General features: G+C 37.3%; 1 protein-coding gene across 1 annotated transcript; it reads left to right on the forward strand.

The window, feature by feature from the left end:
* foxk2b (forkhead box K2b) lies at positions 1-22,825 on the forward strand. The gene is made up of 9 exons (XM_058769813.1): positions 1-702; positions 14,261-14,452; positions 15,735-15,879; positions 16,748-16,894; positions 18,289-18,482; positions 18,793-19,001; positions 19,899-20,138; positions 20,249-20,461; positions 21,108-22,825. Exons 1-9 carry the CDS (start codon positions 431-433, stop codon positions 21,299-21,301), a joined length of 1,806 nt encoding a protein of 601 aa, XP_058625796.1. The 5' UTR covers positions 1-430; the 3' UTR covers positions 21,302-22,825.

The raw sequence follows: 22,825 nt of genomic DNA on the forward strand, positions 1-22,825 counted from the left end.
CACTTTATATTTTTTTATTCGATAATTTATTATTGCCGTAAAATTATAGAGCCATTTCACGTCCATGACAAATCTCCAGTCCAGTGTTGACAACTCTCCACACACATGCGTGTTGAGGCACAGCGCAACCGACCTTCAATCCGTCAAGCCATCCATATTCTTTATTTCATTGGTTGCGATTGAATTACCGCATCCACTAGCGCGTTTCTGATTGGCTCGCCCTCCTGTCAATCACAGCGCTCTCTCGACCGGCGCGCTTTGATTGGCTAAGGCCCCCTTCCCTTTCTCTGTGCGGTGAATCGCGGCGGTGGGTCGAGTCGCCGCCGCTGATGCTGGTGTCTCCGGTCGGGCACGTTTAACGTTTCACCACCCCTTCATATTTCCCATTCATATTTATCGTGCCCCGTCCCGTGTGTGCGGAAAGGTAAAGATGGCAGCGGTGGCCCGCCTGGAGGGCCGCGAGTTTGAGTATGTGATGAAGAAGCGCTCGGTGACGGTGGGTCGGAACTCGTCGCAGGGCTCGGTGGACGTGAGCATGGGCCACTCGAGCTTCATCTCCCGCCGGCATCTGGAGATCTTCACCGCCGCCGCGGAGGACACGGGCTCGGGAGAGTTTTATCTGCGCTGTCTGGGCAAAAACGGGGTGTTCGTGGACGGGGTGTTTCTGCGGCGGGGGGCGCCACCCCTGCAGCTGCCGCGAGTGTGAGTTATTATAACCTTCATCTTCTCCATGCTCATTATCTTCATCGTCTTCGCTGTTATTGTTGTTGTTGTGATGCAGCAGCACCGGGAGCACGTGCTAGTGTCCTTATGTTGCACATTTTTTCGTTTCGCTTTCAGAGCGCGCTGTGGGCCGTGTCTCAAACCCTAGTGAGCTGCCTAGCTAGACAACATTCGCAGGCGTCACGTTGATGGTCATTGTGTGCAGCATCGTTTTTACGCGTGTGCGTGTGGTGTGTGTAGCTTTTCAAGTGCATGGAACGTTTTTGGGGCGTGACAGACGTGGCGAGCATTTTTTCATCAACAGGGGGCGAGTGCGGCGTTTTTGGACCCCATACGTGCATGCAATATTTTTGGGGTGTCCATAGGTGCATGTTGCAGCAGATTCGAGCATTGCATGCGCGTGTAGCAGCATTTTTGAGGGCATCATGGCTATGCAGATTTTTTCAGGACATTGCTTGCAACAGTTTGGGGTGTTATTGATATGAGCATAATTTTGGAGCAACAATAGGTGCATGCAGCGTTTTGGGAGTCATAGGCACATGTTGCAGCAATTTTGGAGCATAGTAGGTGTGTGCAATAGCATTTTGGGGGGCATCATAGGTGCTTGCAGCACAGATTGATTTGTTATAGTTGCATGTAGTGTATTTGCATCATCACAGATACATGTAACTGTGTTTATGGGCATCACAGGCATGTGTAGCAACATTTTTGAGCAATAATGCATGGTGCATGCAGCATTTTGGCAGTCATAGGCACATAAAGAATTTGGGGGTGCATCACAGGTGCTTGCAGTGGTTTGGGGTCTCATAGGTTCATGCAATATGTTTGGGCATCATCACAGATGCATTAAAAAGCATTTTGTGCACTAGGGATGCATGATATTGTATTTTGCCGATATTCTATATGTCGATATTTTTCAACTCATTTTGGCCGATTGCCGATACCAGTATATTTCCTTTGTTTGGAAACAACACCAAGTCTCTCCTGTGCAGAAATTATAAGCAAATTATTTTTAATTTTGGTTAGTTTTTAACAAGAACTTATTTGTTAGAATTAAGTAAACAACTATGAAGTTCTTTTATAATGAAACTACATTGAAGATTTGAAAATAACTATAAATAAACTATATTCAATCGCTGCATTTAAAAAAATAAAATAACATTTCCCAGAAAGATGCAGTGGTAACCTTGACATTTTATTTTAAGATTTAACATTTGCAAATGGTCTAAAGCAAGAGTTGTAAAAATTCTGAAAATCATTTAGAGCTCATAATTGGTTTAAAAATATAACATATGCACATTAATAAATAAATCAATATAAAATTATTTAATTTAAGTGACATGTTTTTTTTTTCCAGGTAAGCTATGGCTTTTGAACTTTAAATCAAAACATACCCATGATTGTATGGCATCAATTACTGCTTTATTATTTGTGTATTTTTCTTTCATTTTATTAGAAGTAGGCCAACAGCGCCCCCCTATGGAATTGAAAGCTCCTTACTGAGAGGTTGTTAGGACCCGGGGGAGGCTGCCGCTGCACGTGCTATTACCATTGACTCTATCACACACCGAACGTGTCATTCTGTACGTGCATTTTCAGCTTAAATGCCGCAATCCAAAACAGTGAATTTAATCATCATTCAGGCAAAACTTTGCTTTAAGAATGAGTCACACTGCTGACCTGATCTAATCGCTAGCACACCCTGAGCACATGTCAGTTAATGTATTCCTCTTATCGGCAAGACATATCGGCATCATTTTTCACATCGGGCCAATGTCGATATTTACATTTAAAGCCATTATCGGCCGATTCCGATAATATCGTGCATCGGTATTTTGTGAGTGTCATAGTTGTATGCTGCAGCAGATTAGAGCATCACATGCACTTGAAACAACATTTTTGGGGGCATCGTGGGTGTGCAGATTTATTGGGGAGGTATAGGTGCTTGCAGTGGTTTGGGTTGTTATAGTTGCGTGCAATATTTTTGGGCATCATAGGTTTATGCAGCAGCATTTTTGGTCATGATAGGTGTGTGCAGCATGTTGGGGGTAAATGCAGCCGTTTTGGGCATCGCATGCAGCATTGTAGGTGCATACAGCACTATTTTTAAGCATCGTAGATGTGTACAGCAGTTTTAGGCATCATGGGCAATGCCACAAAGATGCTGTCAAAGGCAGACAGCTCCCTTGGCTTTTAATTTACATGCATATGCAGACATATGCATGTAAATATCAACTGTTATATTTGTCAGAAATGTGCCTGAAAGAGAAACTGTGTGTTTTGTTATGAAAGAATGAGTGTTATTTTGTCTCACTTGGAGTGTAAACATACTGAGATGGTGAGATTGTGTTAACTAGGAGCTATGTCTTGATTATATGCATCATGCTCTTTGTTTCTTAAGTGCTGTTTTTTTTTTGGTGCATCTCAGAAAAGCACAGCCTGCCAGTTAGGTAGGTTTGCTGTCAGCTGTTTCCATTTTCATTATTTGTTTATCTTGAAGATGTTGGACGTCTGGGTGTGTTGACATTATCCTGAAGTCAACCTTTGGATGGTGCATTATCTGTTGTGAATGTCTGATTTGTATTAAGTCTCACCCACAGCTGGCCAGCGTATTTCTGAATGACTTTGCAGTGTAGATTTGTATCTCTCAGGTATCTTTTTCTTTTTTCCCCATGTCATCAAATCACAGTGTCGAGCATGATTGTAGTGCGCACTTATCCCTTTGCTTTTTTTAACACATGACCCACATATCTCAATATAACAACAAATCTGTTGCACCCTACAATGCCAGCCTTAAAAGCAATTTTGTGCACAGCCATTTTCTGCCCTGCAAATCTTTCTGTGGAATTCTACACAGTTTTAAAAAGGCATATCACCTCAAGATGATCTTGATATGCAGTGTCACATTTAGAGTGAAGTGAGTACATACAGTTTGACTGATTAGCGCTTTCTAAATAAGGAAACATGCATGTTTGTTTGAGTCCTATGGAGTTGCAGAGAGATTATCTGATGTCTTTGTGCTGACAGACAAGAAGTGGCTGCAAAAAATGTAAATAAGTTTTTTTTTTTTTTCTCTTTATAGCCAACATCTCTCTTTAAAGCTAGAGCTCTATAAAATCTGTTTAATTTAACCCAGGTCCATTTTATTTTCCCCAAATTTTGTATTTTCCACTTTAGTGTGGTTTAATTAAATTTTATTAATCAAAAAGGATGTTCAATTGATTTAAAGGGAAAGTTCACCCAAAAATGAAAGTTCTGTCATCATTCACTCGCCCTAAAGTGCTTCCAAACCTGTATGAGTTTCTTCCAAAAGATATTTTGAAGAATGTTGGTAACCAAACAGTTGCTGGTAGCCATTGATTTCTGTAGTGTTTTTTTTTTTTTCTCTCTATAGTATGGAAGTCAATGGCTACCCACATTCTTCTGTTTTTTACAGGTTTGAGGGTGAGTAAATGGCAGAACTGTATTTTTTTTGGGGTGAATTATTCCTTTGAAATCATTAAAATTGAAAAAAGTTAAATAAACAATTAAAATGTCGTAGTGGCCTATAATTTATATATAAAATGTTTATATATATATTATATATAAAATATTTGAAATTGTGTTGTCTAAGTTATTTTGGGTTTTGTTTTAATATTTAAAACAAATTTAAAACTTTTTTCTCAGTAGCACCCCTATGTTATATATATATTTATATATATATATTTATATATTTATATGTTGTTAATGGTCATCATGTACTCACCCTTAATTTATTCCAAATCTGTATGAATTTCTTTCAGCTGTAGAACACTATGAAAGGTTTGAAGAATACTGGTAACCAAACAGCTGACGGTAGCCATTGACTTTTTACATTGACATAGTATGGGACAAAAATACTAAGGAAGTCAATGGATACCGTCAACTGTTTGATCACCAACATTCTTCAAAATATCTTCTTTTCTGTTCAACAGAAGAAAGAAACTCATACAGGTTGAGGGTGAGGAAATGATGACAAAATGAGCATTTTTGGGTTAACTGTCCCTGTAAACTGCATTCAGATATGTTTGATATATATTCAAGGTATATTCCCTGAGACTCAAACCCATGACCTAAGCATTATAATGGATTACTTATAGAAGGCTGCACTAAAATGGCTTGCAACATGAGTTTGTTTATAAATGCTGGTCCTTAACCAGCAGTTTTGCGTGTCTTTAAAGTTGTTGGTGCGTGGATGTTGTGCTAATTAGACTGCCACTTCTCTGAAGATTAGAAAAGAGCCGCGTCCACATACTGTAATTAGCAAGAAATCCGTCGCACCCGCTGAGACGTCCAGATGGTTTGTACAGACTATAATGGACAGCGCGTTTGAGGTAGAGACGCTTTGAGTTAACAATATTGATCAAGAAGCTAAAGAGCATTTAATTAAATGAGTTTCGCTGCGATTGGCTCACTGTCAGCACAAAGAGCTGCTGACGTTTCCACAGATGTCATGTCGAGGAAACGACAGAAACCACGTTTTCCAGCATTTTTGTCCACTTTGTTAGGGAAAATGTGTGTAATGGATTCAAACTTGGTGAAATGTGAAAAGCATCCTCATTTAGTTAGTTCTTTTGACATTTTAGGCCATTCATCATGTAATCACGCTGCTGAGTCTTGTCTTAATGCCACAGTCAAAAACGGATGCTATCCCAAATCAATCCATCAATCCAGGTGCTGTTTTTTCCCCATTGTTGCTGTCATATATTGTGATGGTTTTTTCAGTCTTTAGTACAGAGAATCACCACTTATTTTTTTGTTGTTGTCAGCCTAAAACCTTTGACCTAAAGTATTTAGTTAAAGTTAATATTTAAATAATTTAACAGCACATTTGCCTGTCACTGTTTTTGTCACATTGTTTAATGATTAATGGACATGCAGGTAATAAATAAAATGGGCCTATTAAGTTTTTTTTTTTTTTTTTTCTTCTTTTAATTTTATACATTTAAATGTTAAAAAATACAAAATTAATTTCTAAGGAGTAATGACTTTTTATTTATTCATCGTTTTATAGGTCAAATATACCTTCACAGTTTTTGTAGTCCTGTTTTTTTTCCTCTGAGTCCAAGTCTCGGTTTAATGTCGGCTGTAGACAAGACTAACGCTGGATGAGTGAGTCAGGCTTTAATATCTGTTATAAAACAGCGTAGTGACTTTTTTCCTGTTGTAAGGCAGTGAGTCACTGGGGATGGGGTTGTCTGGTTAGGGTTTGGTGCTTTGGTCCGTCTTTGAGCACATACACCCCTGCCAATGATGTAATCTTGTTTTAGACTCAACTCAGTTCTCCTTCTTAAATAAGTGTACCATAAGTTTATTATTTTTTGAGGTAAACATGCATTTTCTGTAAAGTTTTTTTGGGAAAAAAAATGTTTCAGTTAATTTATTATTTATTTTGTAAACATGTATTTTCTGTAAAAAAAAAAAAAACTTTAAAACTAATTGAAAATGATCCAGTAGGTTTATTATTTTAGGGTAAAAATGCATTTTATGTGAAGTTGTTTGGAAAAATAAATAAATTTAAAAATAGTTTTTTATTTTATTTTTATTATTATTTTGGGGTAAACATGCATATACTTTGAAACAAATTCAAAATGATCCGGTAAGTTTATTATTTTGGGAATTCAAACATTTATTTTCTCTTAAGCAATTTTGTAATGAATTGAATTAAGAATGATTTAGGAAGTTTATTATTTTGGGATAAACATTAGTTTTCTGTAAAGCTGAAAGTGATCCAGCAAGTGGGAAATAGACGGGCAGTATAGATTAAGTTTTTGCTACATCTGAACTGTTTAAATTCTCATTGTGTCGTGTTAACTGTGTCTTATTGTTTCTAAACTCAGTTTGAAAAGAGTGGAAGGCTTGGCATGATTCCTCGGCTTTAAGTGTTGAGTGGTGCAGACTGATGGTAGTCTGAATACTCCCTCAGTAGTCAAATGCCATTAAAGTGAAAACTTTCACTGTTTTACCATGGTAAAAGCTGTACCGTGTCACTGGACCTCTTCGGTGCTAAAATATAATGGGGAAAAAACGTTTTGCCAAATGTTGAATGTTTAAATCTTTTCACTTTTACTTTTCAGCCAAAAACAAAGCAAAGTTTTGGTTGTTTGGGTAAACCACGCTTCCTGTGCAAGATCTGTAGAGTTTTTTTTGCAGAAACTGTTCTGGTGTTTTGTGTTTTGTGGGTAAGATGCAAGGAGATATGCAGGAACAAGTCTGTTCGGGTCACACACACACACACACACACACACACACACCACCCACAGGGAGGAATGTGAGGGCTTGAGATCCCAGCATTCCTATTTTAAAGAGCGCCTCGTAGTTGCCATGACGGGATTGTGCTCGGAATGGCTGCCTGGAGCAGAAACACATTTAACATTCAATCCTGAATAATCTAATTACAATTTGCATGAACAGAACAATTGTTGGATATCTGACAAAGACAGCTGGCAAAGTTTAATGAATGTTTATTGAAAGAGTCTCTATATTTTACATTATTATTTTCTTCTCTGAAATGCATTTGTTAAAAACTAGTACTTTAGTTTTTCATAAACTTTTTCAATTTCCTATTGTACCTCTCTAATGGCGCTTTTCCACTGCGTGGTATGACTCGGCTCAGTACGGCATGGCTCGGTTTGCGTTTCCACTGCAGTTTAGTACCGCTTTAGAGTGGGCGGGATTATTCACATGTTGTTATAGTTGCGCCGCCTCAACTGCCGTGACTCCTGAAAAACGTTTTCATTCCGTGTCGCCCCATCAAGCTCTCGCTGGATCCGCTCTTCGGCTATCAACGAGAGGAATGTCTGTACTTCCTCAACAGACTAAACAGCCATTTTTTGTTTGTTTGAAAAAAGTTGTGCTCGTTCAAAACAGTTGCGTTCGATCCTTTGCTGGCTATGCTGATTTAAATCTAGCGGGTCTGTTGTGTCTCGTGTCGCAAGTTCAGTGACGCAGGTAGTGACGATTCTCTCCGGCCAATCAGTGATCAGCAGAGATTACACGTCACATTTTGGTAATGGAACCTCAACTGAGGTGGTACTGAAAAAAGTACCAGGTACTGTACCCAGTGGAAAACCCCCCAAAAGTGAACCGTGCCGTATTCAGTGGAAAAGCACCATAAGTTTGTAAATTAGTTCTCTTGTAATTAACAACAATTAGGCCTATTTTATTTTTAATTAAAGTATCAGTACTGAATAGTGAGTGTTTATGTAAAAGTTGATGGTCAAAGAGATGTAAGTAATATATTTTTATCTTTGAAATGCAAGTAAGATATTTTTACAAAAACCTTTGTCACTATATTGAAAGTCCAGATGACCAAAACTTAGAAGATCCCAAAATAAAGGTTTCTGTAGATCTGAAAAATAGGGATGATGTAGGGATGAATGATATTAGATTTTGCCGATATCCGATATGCCGATATTTGTCAAATCATTTTGGCCAATAGCTGATACCAATATATTTCCCTTTGTTATGAAACAAGTTTCTACTGTGCGGATATTATGAAGTTTATTTTTAATTTTGGTTAGTTTTGAGCAAAAACTGATTTGCTAGAAGTAATAAACTTTATTAAAGTTTTTTTTTTTTTCTTTTTTTTTTTTTACTGAGAGTACATTGAAAGCCTTGGAAATAACTGTAATAAAAACAATCTCTGATGTGTTTTATTTATTTATTTTTTTGTCAGAAGAGCTGTAAAATTTCTAAAAAAAAATCTTTTAAAGCTCCTTATATTTAAAGGGGTCATATGACACTGCTAAAAAGAACATTATTTTGTGTATTTGGTGTAATGCAATGCGTTTATGTGGTTTAAGATTCAACAAACACATTATTTTCCACGTATTGTACATTATTGTTGCTCCTCTATGCCCCGCCTTTCTGAAACGCACCGATTTTTACAAAGCTCATCGTTCTGAGAAGCGAGTTATGCTCTGATTGGCCAGCTATCCGGTGCGTTGTGATTGGCAGAATACCTCAAGTGTGTGATGGAAATGTTACACCCCTAACTGTATTGTGATGCTGTGTCCCGGCGCGACGACACAAAAACAATAAACCCATTATAAGCGAGGCATTTGTTGCATCAACTGGTGACAAAATTACTGAGTATAATGACTTATACTGTCTTTTTACGCGTTGCGTTGCATCGTGCAGCGTAAACATTACCATGTCTGCATTTGTGATTGGGGAAACTACAAACAGCAAGCGCTACTCTACACTGCTCAAAACCCGCGTTTGAATAATCAGTGGCAAATTCCTTAAATTTGAAAACATAATTACAGGCTGTTAGTCAGAAGTGCCAGACTGTCCTTGCAAAGTTGGAATTGCCCCACTTTATAGAAACAGTCTTTGAGCAGCTGGCAGGCTACTCCCAGGTTCAGGAAACATTTCTCTAAAATGCGCTGCACACACTCTAATATTTGGGTTGAACTGTTCTGGGACAGTGTTGTAAATACACTGATTTCTAGTTGTGTCCTCTTTTGGAAGCCCAAACAAAGTAGTTGCACTTTCACAATGAAACACAGCGTCTCCAGGACATGGCGACGGCGGCAGCAATAATACTACAGCGAGAATAAAAATCACACCCTCTTTCTTTGCGTGTACATTTGGTTGGTGTTATGCAAATCTTCCCACACCGTGACGTAGACATGTGGGAGCGTGTTTAAATGAGCCGTTTTAGGGGGGCGTGGTCGAGTCTTAACTTTTATTAAGAATATCTTTTTGGGTTTGAGACTTTAATAACAGCTTGTAACACTCCAAAGAGAAAGTAAAACTTGAAATCACATCATATGACCCCTTTGTTTTCATAATCCTTTTGAAAAAAAAATTACATATTACTCAATCAATCTGTAAATATTCAATTATTTAATTTACAAGTGTCATGTTTGTGATGTTTATTCATGTAAACTATAGATTCTAACCTTTAAATCAAAACAGATTTGTCATTTTATGACATAGATGCTGCTCTGTTTATTCAGAAACACAAGTATCATAATAATATTTGTGTATTTTACTTTCATTTTATTACAAGTAGGCCAATAGTGCCCCCTAAGTAAATGAAACGTCTTACCGGAAGGGCATTAGGACCCGGGGGAGGCTGCTGCTACTGTACTCGCTAGAAACTGTTGACTCTCTCGCACACCAGACGCGTCCTTCTGTACATGCATTGTCAAATTAAATGCGGCGATCCACAACAGTGAATGGAAACATTATTCAGGCAAAAGTTCGCTTCAAGAATGACCACACATGTGATCTTATCGCTATCACACCCTGAGCTCATGTGAGCTATCCGTCTTATTGGCAAAACATATTGGCATATTTTTTTTCAAATCGACCTGATGCTTCTGTTTACATTTTAAGCCATTATCAGCCGATTCCAATTACGTTCCGATAATATTGTGCATCCCTATTAAAAAGTATTAATTTGCCCCTTTCACAAATTAAGGCCGTATAAAGGGATTAAATTTCAGCGGAAAGTTTCAAATTCAAGCTGTGGCATTAAGACCAAGTAAAGAAAATGTAATTTTGCCTTCATTTAACCTGCAGAAACCATGCTTGTTTTAAGTACTGGTATTGAAGAGTGTTTATGTAAATCTTGTTGGTCATATGACCTCATTAAAGGGATAGTACACCCAAAATTCAAACTCTCTTATCATTTACTCACCTTCATGTCATACCAAACCCGTAAGACTGTGGTTACTCTTAAGATACTTTTAATGAAACCTCAAAATTTCTGTCCCTCCATTGAATGTTTTTGAACATTCTTCTAAGTTTTGGTTACCTGGACTTTGAACGTAGGAGCAGAAAACTCGCAGGTTCCATTTAAAATGTCTTCATTTGTGTTTCAAAGATTAACCAAAGGCTTATTGGTTGGGAATGACATCAGGGTGAGTAAATGATTTGAATGAATTTTCATGTTAGGGTTCATTTAACATGTTTGTAATGTCTAAGTTTAGTTGTTTTTGCATTTTAATTTCAATCAATTTTATAGTTTGGACAGGAGAGGTATTTCTGTAAATTTCTCTGTCATGTAGAACATCTAAGCTCTTGTTTGATGAGAGAAGAATTCTGTTTTCCACAACATGATCTCAAGGAACGGATTTGTCATTCCAGAAAAGTCCAGCAGATGTTGTTGATAAAGCGTCTCAGTCCGCTGTTCATTCATGACTGCTGCGCATCTGAATGGAGCTTCAGTTCTGTAGTCACGCTGGCAGTGTGCAGATATTTAACTTGAGCACAAATCATAAGTCCATATCGTGTGGTGTTCTTATCGTGTGTCTTGTTGGATGTGGAAAATGTTGCTTTTTATTTTTGTTTATAAGTGAATTGTTTATTGTAGTTTGTGTGCCACATTTTACTTCAGGCTGTAATCAAGAGCAGATTTGCCCACTAGAGAGATTGCAGTTTACAATAAGGTTTCAGTTGTTAACATTAGTTATTTTACTTAATTAAAACCATAAAAAAAATAAATAAAATAAAAAAATTAACTAGTGCTAATGCTAGTATGGTTTTTGGTTGGAAAAACTAATTTAATGAGATTAATTTGAAAATTAGTTTAATGAAAAAAAAAAAACTATTGTTAATTAAGAAGTAAAAATAGGAGTTTGGAAAAACTAAGCAAAAAAGAGAAAAAAAAAAAACACCCATTAGACAAGAGCCATCGGTTTAATTGACATGCAAAATGTTAGCAAAGACTATAGAAATATAAAGATGGTTCTCTCCTATACTTATGAATGGGAGAAACTGTAACACGCAATATGGCAGAATAGTCCCGCCTTCTAAATGAAAGAGCCAGTGGTTGATTGGTAAAGTCACTGCGTCACTGCAGCGGCCGTTTTAAGCTCCGGTTCCCATGGAAATCTGAGGCTGGACCAGCTGATGCGTATGCCCAGTCATAAGTGTGTTGAAACTACGCATGCGCTGGTCTAGCCTGAAAAATAAGGCTGGTCTAGCCTTTTTAAATGCTGTTTGAGCATAAGAAACAACATTCATGGGGCAGTTAATTTCAGATTTTGTTGCTCATTTGAAATGTAATTTAATCGAGTTCAGCAAGCAGTTTTTGAGATTTCAGGATTCTCCCATTCATTTAGATAGGACTTGGTCTGCCCGGAGGCGTTGCAAATATGGCGGCCAAGTGAACGGACTTTCCTTGAAAGGGACTTTGGTGTTTTTTTTTTTTTTATTAAAATCGTCATTGACTGAATGAAACAACTGTTAGTGTGTTTTAAGGAAAGAAAACTAAAAATAAAGCATAAAAAAAATACAGAAAACTAGAAATTATCCAAAGATACAAACAAAATAACTTTATGAACAATTGACATGAAAGGTAGGGTAGGCAACTGCAGAGAAGCTAGCAATAGCAAGCTAGTTTTGAAAGCATAAGATCCCACCCTCCCTGCAAATCAGTTTCCAAAGCCACGCCTCCTCCAAAACCCATGAACATGCACAAACAGAGCAGAGGCTAACCAGCGACACGATGACAGACGGCTTATGATTGGACGAGCATTTTATGGTCCTACGCCTTACACAGACATAAGTACATTTAGACCACTTAACTTTGTGATTGCTATCGGGATGTGAAGAGACTTTCAACCAGCATGAGTTTTTTTTTATTTTTTTTATTTTTTTTTTTACCAAATCACCTACCCTGCCTTTAAGTAAACTAAAAATTGAAAATAAAGTGTCAATCACATAAGCAATAAAAACTGATTTCAGATTAGCACAGTTTTTTTCTCACGGCTGCAGTTTCTTAAAGTTGAGTCCGGATGTTGGCTGTAGCTTGACTCAGTACGGTGTTTATTCCAGACACGTACGAATGCCGTCTCTGTCCTTGAACGAAGGCAGAATGAAATCCTTCTTTCATTTGTTAGTGAATAAGCAGGATTCGAGATAATTGAAGATGCTGGGTGTGATTGGTGTGCATGTGTGCTGGCCTGTGTGCCAGGTCTGCAGGGGCCTGGCGCAAAGTTTAGTACAAGGTTTGGCACAGAAACACCGCGCCCAGTGCCAACCATATGGACCGTGACGCCGGAGTGGAGAGACTGGCCCTCGTCCACCACAGAGGAAAATCTCTCCACCGTTTCTGAACTCCTTCAAGGGGGCGCTTGTGTTCTTTAAGAAATGTACCAGTTTTGATGTGTTTTCTTTCTTTTTTGTCCTCTCAGGTTAACAAGTAATTGTTTATGAATTAAACTGATATAAAAATCAAAGTCTTTCTACAGCAGTGTCAAGAATTCATAACTTGGAAAAACTTGAAGCAATGTTTACTTTGCCTAATTGAGAAAGATTAGAAGAGTACATGCACTTAATTTTATTTTAATAATGTAATAATTATTTATAATCATTTTGGAAGAATTATTTGGGATTTTATTAATGCATTTAATTATTCATTCATTATTTAGATTGCAGTGGAATTAACTAAATACATTAGATTCAACGAACTGATTCAGATTTCAAAACAATTTATTCAACAGTTAATTTGTATCAATGTAAATCTCCATGTTTCTTAAATTTATTAAAATGTATGTAAATATTGCTGTTTGTTGCTATATTGTTGCATACAAGTTAAATATATTAAATATAATTAGTATTGTGAGATATAGTGAATATTGAATTATCAAAAAGCTGAAATAGGAAGATGTAATATGCATATTGATATTTTAAATTTTTCAACATTCATTGTTTTTGTTTATATATTAATTAAATTAAAACATATATAAAAATACAAAATTATATTAAAATAAATTAATATAAATATTATCTTATTAGTTTATAAATATAATATTGTTTTTTTTTTTTTTTTTTTAAATAAAGGGATTTTTCAATTGCATTTTAGAAGAATTGTGATTTTATTAGTGCATTTTATTAATTATTGAACATTATGTCTTATTGTAATGCTGTGCTTCATGGTTATCATTGCTAAACCATAACTGGTTTCTGTGTGAGCTGTGTTTGGTCATGTTTTGGTCGGTGAAGTGACTTGTTTACTCGTGGGGCTGTTAGTGGTAACACTGAATATTAGTTTGTCAAGGGGTGGTTAATTTTAGCATCACTTGGAGATCTACTTATACTCCTGGGATTTATTGCCACAGTCGTCTTAGTCAAAGAAAACTTCTGTTTGACGCACATTAACAGTGTTTACATGCATTTAATAAACCGATTACACTTATTGAACTGACTGCACATATAAACATCCTAAACTGAGAGTTTGTTTACCTGTTTTTGAGATTTCAGTTTGCATGTAAACCCCTTTAATGTGCTTGTTGACTAGGACTCATTTGAAAAACGTGAGCTGAATGTATTTGTTAATTGTTTGTAAAAACATTCACACATGGATTGATATTATGACTTCAGACCCCTCTTTAAATGTTAAATGCCCTCTTCTCTGCCTTAAATGCTCCACCCATGTGTTTTGGAAGCATGAAGCTTTGTTTTGGCCGCAGATCTCGTTCTTAGGTTCATGTTGATGCTTGTTCGATGCATAACAATTATGTCTCTTAAGTTGCATAATCGCTTTCTCTCTCTTTCTCAGCTGCACGTTTCGGTTCCCCAGTACAAACATCAAGATCACGTTCACTGCGCTGGCGAGCGTCAAGCGTGAGAAGCAGGAACCGGAGTCTCCAGTGAAAGCGGTCCAGCCACAGATCTCCCCTTTAACCATTAACATCCCAGATAACATCGCTCACCTCATGAGCCCCCTGCCCTCGCCCACCGGCACCATCAGGTACACACACTTTATAAACAACACACACCATCAGGAAACACTTCATTACCAACACACACCATCAGGTACAAACACTTCATTACCAACACACACCATCAGGTACAAACACTTAATTACCAACACACACCATCAGGTACAAACACAGCATTACCAACACACACCATCAGGTACAAACACAGCATTACCAACACACACCATCAGGTACAAACACAGCATTACCAACACACACCATCAGGTACAAACACAGCATTACCAACACACACCATCAGGAAACACTTCATTACCAACACACACCATCAGGAAACACTTCATTACCAACACACACCATCAGGAAACACTTCATTACCAACACACACCATCAGGTACAAACACAGCATTACCAACACACACCATCAGGTACAAACACAGCATTACCAACACACACCATCAGGTACAAACACAGCATTACCAACACACACACCATCAGGTACAAACACAGCATTACCAACACACACCATCAGGAAACACTTCATTACCAACACACACCATCAGGTGGAAACACTTCATTACCAACACACACCATCAGGTACAGACACTTAATTTCTGACACACACCATCAGGAAACGCTTCATTACCAACACTCACCATCAGGTACAAACACTTCATTACCAACACGCACCATCAGCTACAAACACTTCATTACCAACACACACCATCAGGTACAAACACAGCATTACCAACACACACCATCAGGAAACACTTCATTACCAACACACACCATCAGGAAACACTTCATTACCAACACACACCATCAGGAAACACTTCATTACCAACACACACCATCAGGTACAAACACTTTATTACCAACACACACCATCAGCTACAAACACTTTATTAGCAACACACACCATCAACAAGGTTTTTTTGTTGTTGGTTTTTTTTTTTTACTTTCAGTGAAAACAACACTGGCTGAATGAAAGATGTTATTTATAGCAGAATGATATGAAAGCTTTTTTTTTAAGATTTCAAGTGCATTTGGAATAGAAACTGACGTTCTTGTTCATTTTGAGTTGGTGATTTTGTGTGTTTGCGTTTGAATTGCAACTGCAGCTGTGTCCTTTATGGGCTAATTTGATTTGATTGATTTAATTGAGTTTGGCTGCTACACAAATGAGGCAGTTTCCTGTTCGGCATAGAAAATTAAACTTCCTCCTTTCCTGCGGTCCATCTGTTTCCATCGCTCTATTTCAGATGATGGTTTTGAAGTGTTTGGTAATACATTTCCCTGCCGTTTCTCTGTCAGCGCTGCTAATTCATGTCCGTCCAGTCCACGTGGTGCAGGATCGTCCGGTTACAGATTGGGCAGGATCGTGCCTGACCTGCAGCTCATGAATGATAACTCTCAGTCTGAGAACGACAAAGAGGCGTCAGAAGGAGACAGTCCAAAGGTGACAAACACTTTCTGTACTGATAAACCTCACACTATCAGAGATGTAATGAACAGAGACATCTATAATACCAGTCAAAATTTAGGAATAATTAAGATTTTAGTTAATGTTTTGGAAGGAAATCTCTTATTGGTTATCAAGGCTGCGTTTGATTAAAAATACGGTAAAAACAGTTCGATTGTGAAATATATTATTGCAATTTAAAATAACTGTTATCTGTTTGAATATGTTCAGTGATCAAATCTGAAATTTCAGCATGAATACTCCAGACTTCAGTGTCACATTAAAATGATTTCTGAAGGATAACATGTATGATTACAAAAAAAGGAAAGAAATGTAATACTTTTATTTAACAAGGATGCATTAAATTGACAAAACGTGACTTTATAAATACATTATTGTTGTATTTCAAATAAATGTTCTTTTGAACGTTCAATTTATCAAAGAATCCTGAAAAATAAGATGTCTCGGTTTATCACAAAAAATAATCAGCAGCACAAATGTTTTCAACATTGATAATAATTAGAAATGTTTCTTGAACAGCAAATCATCATATTAGATTAGATTTATATTATATTTCTGAAGAATCGTGACACTGAAGACTGGAGTAACGATGCTGAAAATTCAGCTTTGCATCACAGGCATAAATTACATTTTAATGTACAGCTACTTCAAATTGTAACTATTTCACAATTTTACTGTGTTTTTTTTTTTTTTACTGTATTTGTAATTAATGAATGCAGCCTTGTTGCAAAATCTTAATTATTCAACATTTTTGTTCTCAAAGTACTCCAAAAACTATTGATAGAATATAAATTAGTTCATCTTAAAGGTCAAATCTTCTAATAATCTGTTTCTGTTTCTCTAGGATGACTCCAAACCCCCGTACTCGTATGCTCAGCTGATCGTTCAGGCGATAACGATGGCGCAGGACAAGCAGCTAACACTAAACGGCATCTACACACACATCACCAAGAACTACCCGTACTATAGGACAGCAGATAAAGGCTGGCAGGTCAGTACTGCACCATCAGATCAGCTGAAGACGATGCTGTTTGAACTGAACAGACTCACTGAGAAAGGAGTTACAGTAAATCATAAATCGTTATGATATGAGAAACGTAATGCTTTTTGGCTCTCTGAGCGTTGTGTTCAAGTTTGTTGTGTTTTTAAGTAGTTAAAGGAACATTCCACTATTTTTGAAAATAGTCTCATTTTCCAACTCCCCAAGAGTTAAACAGTTGAGTTTTACCGTTTTCGATTCCATTCAGCCGATCCCTGGGTCTGGCGGTAGCACTTTTAGCTGCAGCTTAGCATAGATCATCGAATCTGATTAGACCGTTAGCATCTTGCTCAAAAATGACCAAAGAGTTTCGATATTTTTCTTATTTAAAACTTGACTCTTCTGAAGTTACATCGTGTACTAAGACTGACGGAAAATGAAAAGTTGCGAATTTTTTTTTTTTTTTTTTTTTTGTTAAGGCCGATTATGGCTAGGAACTATACTCTCATTCCAGCGTAATAATCAAGGAACTTTGCTGCCATACCAATGATATTACGCAGCATCTCTCACAAATGTCTCCATGGTTGCAAGGCATGCTCCCTGTGCAAGCAGCGCTGCGTAAAACTCAACTGTTTAACTCTTGGGGAGTTGGAAAATGAGCCTATTTTAAAAAAAGTGGAGTGTTCCTTTTAAGTAGTCGGTTTTAAGAAAAGTATTTGTCATTGAACCAATTAATCAAGAGATTAATTCACAATCGCTGGTTTATCCCGTAACAAAACAAGTGTTTATGAATGAGACATTGAATCCATTCAAATTATTATTACTTTATTTCTTTGTTTATAAGATTTTTTTTTTTCAACAAAAAAAAAGTGATTCTCAATTTATCAAGAATCGTGCAGCTCTAGTATGCATGCATAATGATGTCCTGCATGCACTACTTTTTATGAAAATATTACAATAATTTTGTAATATTTATTTTGAATTTGTTTTTAATTTTATATTTACATTTAATTTTCTAGAATATTTAAATGTTTAGTAATTTTCTCACATGCTTTACCTTTTTTGTACTTAAACTAAAACTACTTCATATATTATTTTAACTTCATTATATCTATATTCGTCTGATTTAGACAATGTTAGGCTATACAATTGTAGACTTCTCTTATTTACTGCAATATAACAAAGAGTAAAAACAAAGAGTAAAAAATTTAAGGGGGTCTGAATACTTTCCGTATCCACTATATATGTACATATGTATTTATTGTTCATTACTTAATTTTTAGGATTTAGTTTGTTATAAAAATAACAAAATTACAAAAATAATCAGGCTTACTGTGTCTGTCAGAATCTATGCATCAATGTATGAGGATGTCATTTGACAGTATGAATGAATTTCTCTGTTTCAGAACTCGATTCGTCATAACCTGTCACTGAACCGGTACTTCATCAAAGTCCCACGTTCACAGGAAGAGCCGGGCAAGGGCTCATTCTGGAGGATAGACCCGTCATCTGAGAACAAACTCGTGGAGCAGGCATTCAGGAAACGCCGGCCGCGGGGAGTCCCGTGCTTCAGGACCCCGCTAGGACCCCTCTCATCCAGGTCAGGGTCATAGCACTGACCTTTAAACAAACAATGATCTTATCAACGTTGAAAACATTCGTCCTGCTTCGTATTTTTGTGGAGAGTCTGAAACGTTTTGTTTTTCAGGATTCTTTGATGAATAGAAAGTTCAGAAGAGCAGCATTAATTTGAAATGGAAATCTTTTGTCTTTACTGTCCCCTATGTTCAATTTAATGCATCCTTGCTGAATACAAATATTAATTTATTTTGAAAAAATCTTACTGACCCCAAACTTTTGAGCAGTAATATATGTAAAATGCGTCCTGATGTGTTCGTCTCTGATGACAGGAGCGCCCCGGCGTCGCCCAATCACTCGGGCGTTCTCTCCGCCCACTCCAGCGGTGTGCAGACCCCCGACAGCCTATCACGGGAAGGCTCACCTGTTCCCATGGAGCCAGAGCTCGCCTCTGCCCCGGCCCCTGCTGCTGCTCCCGCCGCTGCCATCCAACCCAAACTAGCTGTGATTCAAGAGGCCCGTTTTACCCAGAACACCACAGGTACTCAAACATGAATAAACAAACATCCACTTTTGTTAATCTTTTACTCTAAGAAACTCATGATCTTTATTATAATTTTTTAAATAATTTGTATTATCTATATTGGTCTGATTTCAATAATATTTGATATATAATTGTACACACTTTTTTTTATATATAATTTCTTTCATTTTTATTTACTTAATATCAAAATAATCACAGATTATCGGTCTGTTAGAATCTGTGTATTAAAACTGTATATTAGTCTACAGTAAAATCGTAGACTACTCATTTAAATTTTATTTATTTATTTATTTATTTCTGTTTTTGTTATGGACCTTAACAAAAAATAATTACCGATTATCGGTATCTGTCCAAAACTGCAACACTGTATATTAGTTTAAAATAAGTAGTATACAATTTTATTGTAATATATTTAAATGTGATTTATTTAGTTGTTTATTTGTGTTTTTGCTATGAGCCTTAACAAAAATAATTGCAGATTATCAGCAGGGTTATTATAGTAAGTTAAACCTTAAAAAAAACATTTTTGGTATTTCAAATAAAATAAAATTTAACTGGAACAAAAATAAATCAATTAAAAAAAAACTTAGGTAATATTTCTCATTTTAGTTTAAACTTGACGAATATTACTGAAATAAAAATAAAAACTGTATAGACATAAAAATTCAGAAAAATAAATAAAACCTACAACAAAATGACTAAAACTTATATTTAAAATGGAAACTGAAAATATAAAAATAAACAATTGTTAGAAATATTAATCAAATCTATAAAATAGGATCTCAGTGATACTAAAATAGCACTGCTTATCTGTATCTGTCTAAGTCTGTGTGTCAATAGTGCATCAATTAGTTTACATAACGTCACTAAGTGTGTGCTTGTTTTCTCTCTCAGCGTCTCCCATCACCACCCAGCCGGTTCTGATTGCAGTCCAGCGTCCGTTGACACAGACGATCAAACCAGTCACGTACGCTGTGGCCACCCCTGTCACGTCCTCCACGTCTGCGCAGCCGCTGATGCAGACGGTGCACGTGGTGCATCAGATCCCTGCCGTGGCCGTCAGTACTGTTGGCGGAGCAAACCTGCAGCCCGCCATCAAAACAGAAATGCTGGAGAATGGAGAGGAGGTCAAAGGTGAGCATTTTGGTCATGCAGCTTGACCTGGTTTGAGTTTTTACAGATAATGTCAGTAACAAAATGTGTTCTGACTCTTTAGTGAAATGTTCTCTCTCTCTCTCTTTTAGTGAAGGTAGAGTCAGTTCCTGGCATCACTCACGGCTCTATAGGCTCAGTCAATAGGATCATTCAAAGCAGCACTGCAGCCACACCCCTCCAGACGGTTACCATAGTGCAACAAGCCCCATTGGGCCAGCACCAACTGCCAATCAAAACCATCACCCAGAATGGCACTCATGTAGTGCCCATCGCCACGGCGATACAGAGCCAGGCTAACCCAGGTATTCATTCGCACATCTGATATCACACTAAACATTAAGCACATCATTATTAATTTAAATACAAATTTTGTTTTCTTTCTATTCATATTCTTTTTTTGGTTGTTGTTCCCCCCATTTCATAACTGAAGAAGTCATGAAAATTGGTGAACTCTTAGTCATGAGCATTTCAGTATTGAAAATGACATTTCTATCTTTACTGTACATTTCTATAGTGAATATAGGCCTACTACGGTTTTTTTATTTATTTATTTATTTTTTAATTTTTCTAGCTCAGTCTATCCCAAAGTAAAAGCTCAAGGCTTCAAGTCTTGAATGTGAAGAAATGATAATAGTGAAATTACGATACTTCTGATTTAAATTAAAATAATTTATACATTTATTATGAAATGTTCATTAACCATTTAAAGTGAAGCAAAAGTGAATTCTAATGTCAAACCGCAATGCTCAAGACTTTAACTCTTGAAAGTATACTTGTTCATTTTGTTTTTAAATTTACAGTGCAGTTGTTTTACAGTAGTATTAGTAATATATTTCTGTCTTAGAAATAATAATAATAATGTCTATTAATAATAATCTCAGATAGCACTGCAACCCAAGACTTGAGAGAGAATTTTAATGTCAAGCATCTTTTTCTGTTTGTGTCCAGTGTCGAGTCCGTTACACATGTTGGCCACTCACGCCTCGGCATCCGCCTCCCTCCCCATGAAGCGGCAGAACGGAGAAAATGGAAGCGAGCCGCCGGAGAGCAAACGATTGAAAACCGAGGACGAAGAACACGCAGTCACCACCGACCCGAACGGAACCGCTGCGGACACAAACTCCACCAACCAGCACAACTAGTCACCCATTAACCACCACCACTTTCCCTCCCTTTTTCTCTGGTTTTCTCTTTTCCTTTTTCTCGTTCTCATCACGGTTTCTCTTCCATCCAGCAGCTCACGGTGCCAAAACTGAAGGCTTGGACAATAACTCTTTGAACCGAAGCAAAAACGTCAAAAAAAAAAAGAACCAAAAGCATAAAATACTATCCGTTACTGTTATTTTCCGCAGCAACCCTTCTGCCTGTTTTCAGTTTTATCACTCGCCTGATCGAACAAAAACTCGCACCTCGAAACACAAGAGCAACTGCCATCTGGTCCGTAACTGGGCATTTTATTACAGACTTTCACAGATGTTGGAGGCGTTCGATCAGCCCGGATTCCGTTCTTTGGGAGTCATGGTGATTGAAAGGAAGAATGCGCGCCGCTATCGCGGAGGTTTCGCAACATGCGATGCCCTCCGGATGTGCAGATGTTGATCCGCTGCGGACTCAAAAGGATTCTAGAACCTCCGGAACTCGTGTGTTGCTCACAGCAGACTGAGAATTCCAGAACTCCCGCTTGCGGAATCCGGATTTTTTGGCGCTGACAGCGGAACACGGGCTTCGATCCAACATTCCAAAGTTTGGCAGTCCACTTACGGAGGGTGAAAAGCCAAGAGGATGTCCTGGAATGGAATTACACACCATGAACCACAAATAGGTTGTTGTCTTTTTTTTAAATAGTGCATACTAGGGCTGTACGTGGAGCCAAAGGGATCAAAATATTCCAAAACACATCAGATATTCCTAAAGTTTCGGCAGCTAGCCTGACAGCATCCCACACAATCCCTTGCAGCCGTCGTAGTGGATAATATGCAGTATTTTGTCGTTCATACGTGGAGCATAGGATCTGGGCGTTTTTTCATTTATAGAGACGTTTTAAAAAGTAATAATAACAATATATATAAGCAGCATCATATGAGCAGAAGAGGACATGGGACGTCCGGACTGTGTCTGTTTTCTGTTTTGTGAAACTAAGCGTAGTTTCTTTTCTAAGATGGATAAAAATGTATCAGTGGAGTATTTCCTTCCTATGTTTTTCCTTTTCTGTTTATTTTTAAATCTGAGCAAAACCGGCTTTGTTACACCGACATATTTTCATACAGATGCTCGAGTGGACATGTCATTTCCATGTGTAGTCGAACTGTTTTCATCCAGCTTGCATGTAACGGACTAGACAAACGTACCTGAGCCGTCGATGTAATCCAGAAGAAGAAAAAAAAAAAAAAACCAAGATACAAGAAACTGCTTTGAATCAAGACCAGATCTGCACTTGATTAGACTGTTCTTTTTGTTTACTTTTTCCCTGTTTCCTTTCCGTTTCGTTCCCTTTTCTTTTTAGGCTGTATTGGTGTAGGCCGATTCTGTCTGCTTAATGATTTGATTCTGGTCAGGCTGGTGAGTCTGACGGATTATATGTGTTTCAAACAAAAGCAAAAAAAATATGATTGATGTTTGTTCTGCTTCAGTGGGTCAATGCTTTTTTTTTTTTTTTTTTTTTTATA

Source organism: Onychostoma macrolepis, chromosome 03 (genome assembly GCF_012432095.1).
Source record: "Onychostoma macrolepis isolate SWU-2019 chromosome 03, ASM1243209v1, whole genome shotgun sequence".
NCBI lineage: Eukaryota > Metazoa > Chordata > Actinopteri > Cypriniformes > Cyprinidae > Onychostoma > Onychostoma macrolepis.